This window comes from Oncorhynchus kisutch, unplaced genomic scaffold (assembly GCF_002021735.2).
Source record: "Oncorhynchus kisutch isolate 150728-3 unplaced genomic scaffold, Okis_V2 scaffold3964, whole genome shotgun sequence".
NCBI classification, from domain to species: Eukaryota; Metazoa; Chordata; class Actinopteri; order Salmoniformes; family Salmonidae; genus Oncorhynchus; species Oncorhynchus kisutch.
Window position 1 is genome coordinate 198,061 of NW_022265909.1, and position 13,414 is coordinate 211,474.

At 45.1% G+C, this 13,414-nt stretch overlaps 1 protein-coding gene across 1 annotated transcript in view; it reads left to right on the forward strand.

Moving 5' to 3' along the window:
• Positions 1–13,414, forward strand: part of LOC109886404 (probable E3 ubiquitin-protein ligase HERC1) — a 206,773-nt gene that overhangs the window by 189,475 nt on the left and 3,884 nt on the right. Inside the window, exons 79-83 of the mRNA XM_031821355.1 lie at positions 2,034–2,110; positions 3,799–4,051; positions 7,219–7,371; positions 9,518–9,643; positions 12,779–12,958. Coding sequence (XP_031677215.1) covers positions 2,034–2,110; positions 3,799–4,051; positions 7,219–7,371; positions 9,518–9,643; positions 12,779–12,958 — 789 coding nt within the window. The remainder of the gene's footprint in view (positions 1–2,033; positions 2,111–3,798; positions 4,052–7,218; positions 7,372–9,517; positions 9,644–12,778; positions 12,959–13,414) is intronic.

Consider the following 13,414-nt stretch of genomic DNA (forward strand, 5'->3'; position numbering starts at 1 on the left):
TGTGTAATTTACAGTAGAGTTTACAGTTAGATGTGTCAGTTACAGTAGAGTGTACAGTTAGATGTGTCAGGTAGACTAACAGTTTAACTACAGTAGAGTTTACAGTTAGATGTGTCATTTACAGTAGAGTTTACAGTTAGATGTGTCAGTTACAGTAGTGTACAGTTAGATGTGTCAGGTAGACTAACAGTTTAACTACAGTAGAGTTTACAGTTAGATGTGTCATTTACAGTAGAGGTTACAGTTAAGATGTGTCAGTTACAGGTAGAGTTTACAGTTAGATGTGTAATTTACAGTAGAGTTTACAGTTAGATGTGTCAGTTACAGGTAGAGTTTACAGTTAAATGTGTAATTACAGTAGAGTTTGCCGTTAGATGTGTCATTTACAGTAGAGTCTACAGTTAGATGTGTCATTTACAGTAGAGTCTACAGTTAGATGTGTCAGGTAGACTAACAGTTTAACTACAGTAGAGTTTACAGTTAGATGTGTCATTTACAGTAGAGTTTACAGTTAGATGTGTCAGTTACAGTAGTTTACAGTTAGATGTCAGGTAGAGAAACAGTTTAACTACAGTAGAGTTTACAGTTAGATGTGTAAATTACAGTAGAGTTTACAGTTAGATGTGTCATTTACAGTAGAGGTTACAGTTAAGATGTGTCAGTTACAGGTAGAGTTTACAGTTAGATGTATAATTTACAGTAGAGTTTACAGTTAGATGTGTCAGTTACAGGTAGAGTTTACAGTTCAATGTGTAATTTACAGTAGAGTTTGCCGTTAGATGTGTCATTTACAGTAGAGTCTACAGTTAGATGTGTCAGTTACAGGTAGAGTTTACAGTTAGATGTGTCATTTACAGTAGTTTACAGTTAGATGTGTCAGGTAGAGTAACAGTATAACTACAGTAGAGTTTACAGTTAAATGTGTCATTTACAGTAGAGTTTACAGTAAGCTGTCTCAGTTACAGTAGAGTTTACAGTTAGATGTGTCAGTTACAGTAGAGTTTACAGTAAGCTGTCTCAGTTACAGTAGAGTTTACAGTTAGATGTGTCAGTTACAGTAGAGTTTACAGTAAGCTGTGTCAGTTACAGTAGAGTTTACAGTTAGATGCTGCAGGAGGTATTATTAACAGTAGAATTAGTGACTATTATAAATAGTAGTGGGATAGTAACAGTAGAATTAGTGGCTATAATAAATAGTAGTGGGATAGTAACAGTAGAATTAGTGACTATAATAAATAGTAGTGAGATAGTAACAGTAGAATTAGTGGCTATAATAAATAGTAGTGAGATAGTAACAGTAGAATTAGTGGCTATAATAAATAGTAGTGAGATAGTAACAGTAGAATTAGTGGCTATAATAAATAGTAGTGAGATAGTAACAGTAGAATTAGTGACTATAATAAATAGTAGTGAGATAGTAACAGTAGAATTAGTGGCTATAATAAATAGTAGTGAGATAGTAACATACATTCCAAGTGATTTGCTGTTTGGGATTTGGGAACAAAGCCTCAGTCTCAACCTGAAGTAATTTCCTTGTGGTGTCTGCACTATGTTCAAATCAAATCAAATGTATTCATATAGCCCTTCGTACATCAGCTGATATATCAAAGTGCTGTACAGAAACCCAGCCTAAAACCCCAAACAGCAAACAATGCAGGTGTAGAAGCACGGTGGCTAGGAAAAACTCCCTAGAAAGGCCAAAACCTAGGAAGAAACCTAGAGAGGAACCAGGCTATGTGGGGTGGCCAGTCCTCTTCTGGCTGTGCCGGGTGGAGATTATAACAGAACATGGCCAAGATGTTCAAATGTTCATAAATGACCAGCATGGTCCAATAATAATAAGGCAGAACAGTTGAAACTGGAGTTCTATGTTCTTGTCTATTCTTCTGAGTTTATCCAAACTTCTTTACCAGAGAAATTTACTGGTTTCCTGAAATGTTCAACTAACAAATCGTGAGTCAGAAAAGTGATATTATTCAGAGACGGGCTGTGGACAGGATATCTTGTGAGACTGAGGCCTATTTCCTGTGTAGGAGTTGGAGACGGGAGTAGTGGATCTCCTCATCCCCTCCCCCAACGCCACAGCTGAGGTGGGCTACAACAGAGACAGGTGAGGACTGGCTAGGACACCAACAGAGACGCACAGTACCACATTACTGACACGCTGTCTCATTACCAGTCACCATATAGAGACAGTACCACATTACTGACACGCTGTCTCATTACCAGTCACCATATAGAGACAGTACCACATTACTGACACGCTGTCTCATTACCAGTCACCATAGAGACAGTAGATACAGAGGTATAGTCTATATGACTCTGTGTGATGGGCCACTATAGAGCTATAGTCTATATGACTCTGTGTTATGGGCCACTACAGAGGTATAGTCTATATGACTCTGTGTTATGGGCCACTACAGAGCTATAGTCTATATGACACTGTGTTATGGGCCACTACAGAGCTATAGTCTATATGACACTGTGTTATGGGCCACTACAGAGCTATAGTCTATATGACACTGTGTTATGGGCCACTACAGAGCTATAGTCTATATGACTCTGTTATGGGCCACTACAGAGGTATAGTCTATATGACTCTGTGTTATGGGACACTACAGAGCTATCTATAGTCTATATGACTCTGTGTTATGGGCCACTACAGAGTTATAGTCTATATGACTCTGTGTTATGGGCCACTACAGAGCTATAGTCTAGATGACTCTGTTATGGGCCACTACAGAGGTATAGTCTATATGACTGTGTTATGGGCCACTACAGAGGTATAGTCTATATGACTCTGTGTTATGGGCCACTACAGAGCTATCTATAGTCTATATGACTCTGTGTTATGGGCCACTACAGAGCAATAGTCTATATGACTCTGTTATGGGCCACTACAGAGGTATAGTCTATATGACTCTGTGTTATGGGCCACTACAGAGCTATCTATAGTCTATATGACTCTGTGTTATGGGCCACTACAGAGTTATAGTCTATATGACTCTGTGTTATGGGCCACTACAGAGCTATAGTCTATATGACTCTGTTATGGGCCACTACAGAGGTATAGTCTATATGACTCTGTGTTATGGGCCACTACAGAGCTATCTATAGTCTATATGACTCTGTGTTATGGGCCACTACAGAGTTATAGTCTATATGACTCTGTGTTATGGGCCACTACAGAGCTATAGTCTATATGACTCTGTGTTATGGGCCACTACAGAGTTATAGTCTATATGACTCTGTGTTATGGGCCACTACAGAGCTATAGTCTAGATGACTCTCTTATGGGCCACTACAGAGCTATCTATAGTCTATATGACTCTGTGTTTTGGGCCACTACAGAGCTATCTATAGTCTATATGACACTGTGTTATGGGCCACTACAGAGCTATCTATAGTCTATATGACTCTATGTTATGGGCCACTACAGAGCAATAGTCTATATGACTCTGTTATGGGCCACTACAGAGGTATAGTCTATATGACTCTGTGTTATGGGCCACTACAGAGCTATCTATAGTCTATATGACTCTGTGTTATGGGCCACTACAGAGGTATAGTCTATATGACTCTGTGTTATGGGCCACTACAGAGGTATAGTCTATATGACTCTGTGTTATGGGCCACTACAGAGCTATAGTCTATATGAATCTGATTTTTGGGCCACTACAGAGCTATCTATAGTCTATATGACTCTGTGTTTTGGGCCACTACAGAGCTATCTATAGTCTATATGACACTGTGTTATGGGACACTCAGGTCAACTCTAAACCTCCCTGCCTCCCCCAGGTTCCTGCTGAGCCCGTCATCCTGTCTGGATGAGCAGCTCCTCCAGTTTAAGTTCCTGGGTATCCTGATGGGGGTGGCTATCCGGACCAAGAAGCCCCTGGACCTGCACCTTGCCCCCATGGTGTGGAAGCAGCTGTGTTGTATTCCTCTGGTCCTGGAGGATCTAGAGGAGGTGGACCTGCTCTACGTTCAGACACTCAACAGCATTCTTCACATTGAAGACAGCGGCATCACAGAGGATAATTTCCATGAGGTGATAGATTTATTCTGTCTGTTTTTCTCTCTCCTCAGCTTAAGGTCACGAGCTACGATATTGGAATGAGGAGGAGGAGTGTGAGGAGGAGGAGGAGGAGGATGAGGAGGAGGAGTAGGAGTATGAGGGGGATGAGGAGTAGGAGTATGAGGGGGATGAGGATGAGGATGAGGGGGGGTGAGGATGATGTGGGGGATGAGGATGATGGGGGGGGTGAGGATGAGGGGGATGAGGAGTATGAGGGGGATTAGGAGTATGAGGGGGATGAGGATGATGTGGGGGATGAGGATGATGAGGGGGGTGAGGATGAGGGGGAGTGAGGATGAGGAGGAGAGGGAAAGAGAGAAAGAGACGTTTGGAGGGGAGTGATGGTTCACATCCATTCAGTTTGGATTCAATACTGGAACTGACATGGATGGGGAGATTTGACTTGGAAACTAGCCTAGGAAATGGAGCTGTGTTTCCTGTTCGACTTGGAAACTAGCCTAGGAAATGGAGCTGTGTTTCCTGTTCGACTTGGAAACTAGCCTAGGAAATGGAGCTGTGTTTCCTGTTCGACTTGGAAACTAGCCTAGGAAATGGAGCTGTGTTTCCTGTTCGACTTGGAAACTAGCCTAGGAAATGGAGCTGTGTTTCCTGTTCGACTTGGAAACTAGCCTAGGAAATGGAGCTGTGTTTCCTGTTCGACTTGGAAACTAGCCTAGGAAATGGAGCTGTGTTTCCTGTTCGACTTGGAAACTAGCCTAGGAAATGGAGCTGTGTTTCCTGTTCGACTTGGAAACTAGCCTAGGAAATGGAGCTGTGTTTCCTGTTCGACTTGGAAACTAGCCTAGGAAATGGAGCTGTGTTTCCTGTTCGACTTGGAATCTAGCCTAGGAAATGGAGCTGTGTTTCCTGTTCGACTTGGAAACTAGCCTAGGAAATGGAGCTGTGTGTCCTGTTCGACTTGGAAACTAGCCTAGGAAATGGAGCTGTGTTTCCTGTTCGACTTGGAAACTAGCCTAGGAAATGGAGCTGTGTTTCCTGTTCGACTTGGAAACTAGCCTAGGAAATGGAGCTGTGTTTCCTGTTTGGTATGGTGATAATATGGTATGGTGAGGTCTCTCAGTATGGTGATAATATGGTATGGTGAGGTCTCTCAGTATGGTGATAATATGGTATGGTGAGGTCCCTCAGTATGGTGATAATATGGTATGGTGAGGTCTCTCAGTATGGTGATAATATGGTATGGTGAAGTCCCTCAGTATGGTGATAATATGGTATGGTGATAATATGGTATAGTGATAATATGGTATGGTGATAATATGGTATGGTGAGGTCCCTCAGTATGGTGATAATATGGTATGATGAGGTCCCTCAGTATGGTGATAATATGGTATGGTGATAATATGGTATGGTGAGGTCTCTCAGTATGGTGATAATATGGTATGGTGAGGTCCCTCAGTATGGTGATAATATGGTATGATGAGGTCCCTCAGTATGGTGATAATATGGTATGGTGATAATATGGTATGGTGATAATATGGTTTGGTGAGGTCTCTCAGTATGGTGATAATATGGTATGGTGATAATATGGTTTGGTGAGGTCTCTCAGTATGGTGATAATATGGTTTGGTGATAATATGGTATGGTGAGGTCTCTCAGTATGGTGATGATATGGTATGGTGATAATATGGTATGGTGATAATATGGTATGGTGAGGTCCCTCAGTATGGTGATAATATGGTATGGTGATAATATGGTATGGTGATGATATGGTATGGTGAGGTCCCTCAGTATGGTGATAATATGGTGTGGTGATAATATGGTATGGTGTTAATATTGTATGGTGATAATATGGTATGGTGGTAATATGGTATGGTGATAATATGGTATGGTGAGGTCTCTCAGTATGGTGATAATATGGTGTGGTGATAATATTGTATGGTGTTAATACGGTATGGTGATAATATGGTATGGTGAGGTCTCTCAGTATGGTGATAATATGGTATGGTGATAATATGGTATGGTGAGGTCCCTCAGTATGGTGATAATATGGTATGGTGATAATATGGTATGGTGGTAATATGGTATGGTGAGGTCCCTCAGTATGGTGATAATATGGTATGGTGATGATATGGTATGGTGATGATATGGTATGGTGGTAATATGGTATGGTGAGGTCTCTCAGTATGGTGATAATATGGTATGGTGAGGTCTCTCAGTATGGTGGTAATATGGTATGGTGAGGTCTCTCAGTATGGTGGTAATATGGTATGGTGAGGTCCCTCAGTATGGTGATAATATGGTATGGTGAGGTCTCTCAGTATGGTGATAATATGGTGTGGTGATAATATGGTATGGTGAGGTCTCTCAGTATGGTGATAATATGGTATGGAGATAATATGGTATGGTGAGGTCCCTCAGTATGGTGATAATATGGTATGTTGATAATATGGTGTGGTGATAATATTGTATGGTGATAATACACCATGGCCCCGACACACACACACATAACCACTGCACTGAGACTCTACTGGACTGGACCGGGCTCCTTCTCTCTCTCACACAGAAACACACACACACACACACACACACACACACACACACACACACACACACACACACACTGGAATGCAAGGGTCCTGTTGATGCAGCACATCCTGTCTGGGGATTGGCCAGTTGGCCTGCCTCCCAGGAAGGACCACAGCCAGGATAGATAGAGAGAGTCCAGAGAGGGAGAGGAGGGGGGAAGAGGGAGGGAGAGAGAGACATGGCCTCCCTGTCTTGTGAAGGAAGGACCACAGCCAGGTTAGATAGAGAAAGTCCAGAAAGTGAGAGGAAGGGAGAGGGGGGGGGAAGAGGGAGGGAGAGAGAGACATGGCCTCCCTGTCTTGTGAAGGAAGGACCACAGCCAGGGGAAAGAGAAAGAGGTGGAGGAGAGGTGGGAGAGAGTGAAATGGCCTCTCAGGCCCACAGTCTCCTAGCCAAGAGAGGGAAGATGGAGGAAGGAGCTGGGGGAGAGAGAGAGAGGTGGAGGAGAGGTGGGAGAGAGAGACAGGGAATAAAGAGAAAGGGACTGAATCTCCTGATCTGACAGGATTCTGAATCAACTCTCTACAAATGGAATTGACCCCCAACTTGAACTCAGATGAAGTGAGGTTGTACTGTTGTGTTCCTCCCTCTAGATGATTCCTCTGGATTCGTTCGTGGGTCAGAGTGCGGACGGTAAGATGGTTCCTATTATCCCCGGGGGAAACAGCATCCCTCTGACCTTCTCCAACAGGAAGGAGTATGTAGCCCGGGCCATCGAGTACCGCCTGCACGAGATAGACAGACAGGTACGACACACACACACTCACAGGAGTACCGCCTGCACGAGATAGACAGACAGGTACGACACACAGGTGTACCACCTGCACGAGATAGACAGACAGGTACGACACACAGGAGTACCGCCTGCATGAAATAGACAGACAGGTATGACACACACACACACACAGGAGTACCGCCTGCACGAAATAGACAGACAGTTACGACACAAACAACACCATCGAGTACCGCCTGCACCAGATAGACAGACGGGTACGACACAGATAACACCATCGAGTACTGCCTGCACCAGATAGACAGACGGGTACGACACAAACAACACCATCGAGTACCGCCTGCACCAGATAGACAGACGGGTATGACACAGACAACACCATCGAGTACCGCCTGCACCAGATAGACAGACGGGGTACGAGAGGCAGCACACCAGAGCGTCTGACAGCGGCTGTTGGTCGTCCCATCGCCTCATGTTTTGTTAATGTCCCGTGTCTGCTGCAGGTCATTAACCTCCAGCGATGTGATGACTAACACACCGTGGCCACCTGCTGCTTTCAGACCATCCTCTTCGGTGACTAACACACCGTGGCCACCTGCTGCTTTTAGACCTTCCCCTTCAGTGACTCACACACCGTGGCCACCTGCTGCTTTCAGACCATCCTCTTCGGTGACTAACACACTGTGGCCACCTGCTGCTTTCAGACCATCCTCTTCGGTGACTAACACACCGTGGCCACCTGCTGCTTTTAGACCTTCCTCTTCGGTGACTAACACACCGTGGCCACCTGCTGCTTTCAGACCATCCTCTTCGGTGACTAACACACCGTGGCCACCTGCTGCTTTCAGACCATCCTCTTCGGTGACTAACACACCGTGGCCACCTGCTGCTTTTAGACCTTCCTCTTCGGTGACTAACACACCGTGGCCACCTGCTGCTTTCAGACCATCCTCTTCTGTGACTAACACACCGTGGCCACCTGCTGCTTTCAGACCTTCCTCTTCGGTGACTAACACACCGTGGTCACCTGCAGCTTTCAGACCTTCCTCTTCGGTGACTAACACACCGTGGCCACCTGCTGCTTTCAGACCATCCTCTTCGGTGACTAACACACCGTGGCCACCTGCTGCTTTCAGACCATCCTCTTCGGTGACTAACACACCGTGGCCACCTGCTGCTTTCAGACCATCCTCTTCGGTGACTAACACACCGTGGCCACCTGCTGCTTTCAGACCATCCTCTTCGTGGTGTCTTCTCTATGAGACATTATCGAGCTCTCTGCACTACACTTAGGCTATGGCCCCGAGGCTTTTCATTTCAGAGAAACTCAGCAGACCTCTCCTCCACTCTGAAACTTGAGATGTATATATTGAATTATTGGATTAAGACAAGAGGCACTGTGCTCTTTTATAATAGAAACTGAATTCTGAATTGGTTTTAAGATGAAGAATCATGCCTGGAATTTGATTTTAACACCCAGCTTGGTTGGCATGGGAACAACTATATTTATAATTGTAGAAACGTCATGGTTCAGTATATAACTATAACTAGACTGTATTTATAAGTGTTAGACTCTAAGGTGTTTAGAGTACAGTACATGTCTCTGTTAGACTCTAAGGTGTTTAGAGTACAGTACATGTCTCTGTTAGACTCTAAGGTGTGAGAGTACAGTACATGTCTCTGTTAGACTCTAAGGTGTGAGAGTACAGTACATGTCTCTGTTAGACTCTAAGGTGTTTAGAGTACAGTACATGTCTCTGTTAGACTCTAAGGTGTTTAGAGTACAGTACATGTCTCTGTTAGACTCTAAGGTGTGAGAGTACAGTACATGTCTCTGTTAGACTCTAAGGTGTGAGAGTACAGTACATGTCTCTGTTAGTTGTGTGGTTAACTCTCAACTGGAAACTCTTGTTTCATATCTCCCCTCCCCTCCGTCTCTCTCCCCTGTCTTTCTCCTTCCCCTATCCCTCTCTCTCTCTCCCCCTCTCTCTCTCTCCCCCTCTCTCTCTCTCCCTCCCCTCCCTATCCCTCTCTCTATCCCTCTCTCTCCCCTTATCCCTCTCACCCATCCCTCTCGATCCCCCCTCTCTCTCTCGCTCTCTCTCTCCCTCCCCATCCCTCTCTCTTCCCCCTATCCCCCCCCCCCTTCTCTCTCCCAGGTGGCGGTTGTGCGTGAGGGCATGTCCTGGATCGTCCCTGTCCCTCTCCTCTCCCTCCTCACAGCCAAACAACTGGAACAGATGGTTTGTGGGATGCCAGAGATCAGTGTGGACGTGCTCAAGAAGGTCTCATTACTTTGTCTTCCGTTTGTTTTCATCTCATTGTTTTGCTGTAAAGTGATTTCAATATGCACTGACTGACTGACTGACTGACTGGCTGCCTGGCTGACTGGCTGGCTGACTGACTGGCTGACTGACTGACTGCCTGGCTGGCTGGCTGCCTGGCTGACTGACTGGCTGGCTGGCTGACTGCCTGACTGACTGGCTGACTGACTGGCTGACTGGCTGACTGACTAAGTGATGATTGGCTGACTGACTGACTGATTGACTAAGTGATGATTGAATTGACTGACTGGCTGACTGCCTGACTAACTGACTGACTAACTGACTGGCTGACTGACTGACCGACTGGCTGGCTGACTGCCTGACTGGCTGACTGACTGGCTGACTGGCTGACTGACTAAGTGATGATTGGCTGACTGACTGACTGACTGATTGACTAAGTGATGATTGGCTGACTGACTGACTGACTGGCTGACTGATTGATTGACTGATTGGCTGACTGATTGATTGACTGATTGGCTGACTGACTGACTGACTAAGTGATGATTGGCTGACCGACTGACTGACTGACTGATTGATTGACTGACTGACTAAGTGATGATTGGCTGACTGACTGATTGATTGATTGACTGACTGATTGGCTGACTGACTGACTGACTGATTGGCTGACTGACTGATTGACTGACTGACTGATTGGCTGGCTGACTGATGGATTGACTGATTGATTGATTGGCTGACTGACTGGTTGGCTGACTGACTGATTGATTGATTGGCTGACTGGCTGACTGACTGATTGATTAGCTGACTGGCTGACTGACTGCCTGACTGGCTGGCTGACTGATTGACTGACTGACTAACTAAGTGATGATTGGCTGACTGATTGACTAAGTGATGACTGACTGACTGACTGACTGGCTGACTGACTGATTGATTGATTGACTGACTGACTAAGTGATGATTGGCTGACTGACTGATTGATTGACTGACTGACTGACTAAGTGATGATTGGCTGACTGACTGCCTGACTGACTGACTGATTGACTGACTGATTGACTAAGTGATGATTGACTGACTGACTGACTGATTGATTGTCTGGCTGACTGATTGGCTGACTGACTGGCTGACTGACTGATTGACTGGCTGACTGATTGATTGACTGACTGACTGACTAAGTGATGATTGGCTGACTGACTGACTGACTGATTGACTAAGTGATGATTGTCTGGCTGACTGACTGATTGACTGACTGACTGACTGATTGGCTGGCTTACTGACTGATTGACTGATTGATTGACTGACTGATTGGCTGACTGACTGATTGATTGATTGACTGGCTGACTGACTGATTGACTGGCTGACTGATTTATTGACTGACTGACTGATTGACTGACTGACTGACTGATTGACTGACTGACTGATTGATTGTCTGGCTGACTGATTGGCTGGCTGACTGACTGATTGGCTGACTGACTGACTGACTGACTGATTGGCTGGCTTACTGACTGATTGACTGACTGATTGGCTGACTGATTGATTGACTGGCTGACTGACTGATTGACTGGCTGACTGATTGATTGACTGACTGACTGACTAAGTGATGATTGGCTGACTGACTGCCTGACTGACTGACTGATTGACTGACTGATTGACTAAGTGATGATTGACTGACTGACTGACTGATTGATTGTCTGGCTGACTGACTGATTGGCTGACTGACTGACTGACTGACTGATTGGCTGGCTTACTGACTGATTGACTGATTGATTGACTGACTGATTGGCTGACTGACTGATTGATTGATTGACTGGCTGACTGATTTATTGACTGACTGACTGATTTATTGGCTGGCTGGCTGACTGACTGATTGACTGACTGACTGATTGGCTTGCTGATTGTTGTATTGATGTCTGTATTAATGGCTGTATTAATTACAGGTAGTGTGGTACCATGAGGTAATGGCTGTGTTAACGGCTGTATTAATTACAGGTAGTGTGGTACCATGAGGTAATGGCTGTGTTAATTACAGGCAGTGTGGTACCATGAGGTAAAGGCTGTGTTAATTACAGGTAGTGTGGTACCGTGAGGTAATGGCTGTGTTAATTACAGGTAGTGTGGTACCATGAGGTAATGGCTGTGTTAATTACAGGTAGTGTGGTACCGTGAGGTAATGGCTGTGTTAATTACAGGTAGTGTGGTACCATGAGGTAATGGCTGTGTTAATTACAGGTAGTGTGGTACCATGAGGTAATGGATGTATTAATGGCTGTGTTAATTACAGGTAGTGTGGTACCATGAGGTAATGGCTGTGTTAACGGCTGTATTAATTACAGGTAGTGTGGTACCATGAGGTAATGGCTGTGTTAATTACGGGCAGTGTGGTACCATGAGGTAATGGCTGTGTTAATTACAGGTAGTGTGGTACCGTGAGGTAATGGCTGTGTTAATTACAGGTAGTGTGGTACCATGAGGTAATGGCTGTGTTAATTACAGGTAGTGTGGTACCGTGAGGTAATGGCTGTGTTAATTACAGGTAGTGTGGTACCATGAGGTAATGGCTGTGTTAATTACAGGTAGTGTGGTACCATGAGGTAATGGCTGTGTTAATTACAGGTAGTGTGGTACCATGAGGTAATGGCTGTGTTAATTACAGGTAGTGTGGTACCATGAGGTAATGGATGTATTAATGGCTGTGTTAATTACAGGTAGTGTGGTACCATGAGGTAATGGCTGTGTTAATGGCTGTATTAATTACAGGTAGTGTGGTACCATGAGGTAATGGCTGTGTTAATTACAGGTAGTGTGGTACCATGAGGTAATGGATGTATTAATGGCTGTGTTAATTACAGGTAGTGTGGTACCATGAGGTAATGGCTGTGTTAATTACAGGTAGTGTGGTACCATGAGGTAATGGCTGTGTTAATTACAGGTAGTGTGGTACCATGAGGTAATGGCTGTGTTAATTACAGGTAGTGTGGTACCGTGAGGTAATGGCTGTGTTAATTACAGGTAGTGTGGTACCATGAGGTAATGGCTGTGTTAACGGCTGTATTAATTACAGGCAGTGTGGTACCATGAGGTAATGGCTGTGTTAATTACAAGTAGTGTGGTACCATGAGGTAATGGCTGTGTTATTTCCAGGTTGTGCGGTACCGTGAGGTAGAAGAGCATCACACTCAGGTCCAGTGGTTCTGGCAGACCCTAGAGGACTTCTCCAACGAGGAGAGGGTTCTGTTCATGCGCTTCGTCTCGGGACGGTCCAGGCTGCCCGCCAACACAGCTGACATCTCCCAGAGGTTCCAGATCATGAAGGTGGACAGGGTAAGACAACCACCGCCTCCAACACACACACACACATACCAACACACACACACATACCAACACACACAAACACATACACACACACACAGACACACACACACACACACACACACACACACCTCCCAGAGGTTCCAGATCATGAAAGGGGTGAGTGAGAAAGGCCATCCCCACCGACTGATCTTGGTTCAGATGATAAGGGGCTGACATCAGCTGTTGGCCAGACTAGACATGGTTAGGACTGATCTTGGTTCAGATGATAAGGGGCTGACATCAGCTGTTGGCCAGACTAGACATGGTTAGGACTGATCTTGGTTCAGATGATAAGGGGCTGACATCAGCTGTTAGCCAGACTAGACATGGTTAGGGCTGATCTCGGTTCAGATGATAAGGGGCTGACATCAGCTGTTAGCCAGACTAGACATGGTTAGGACTGATCTTGGTTCAGATGATCAGGGG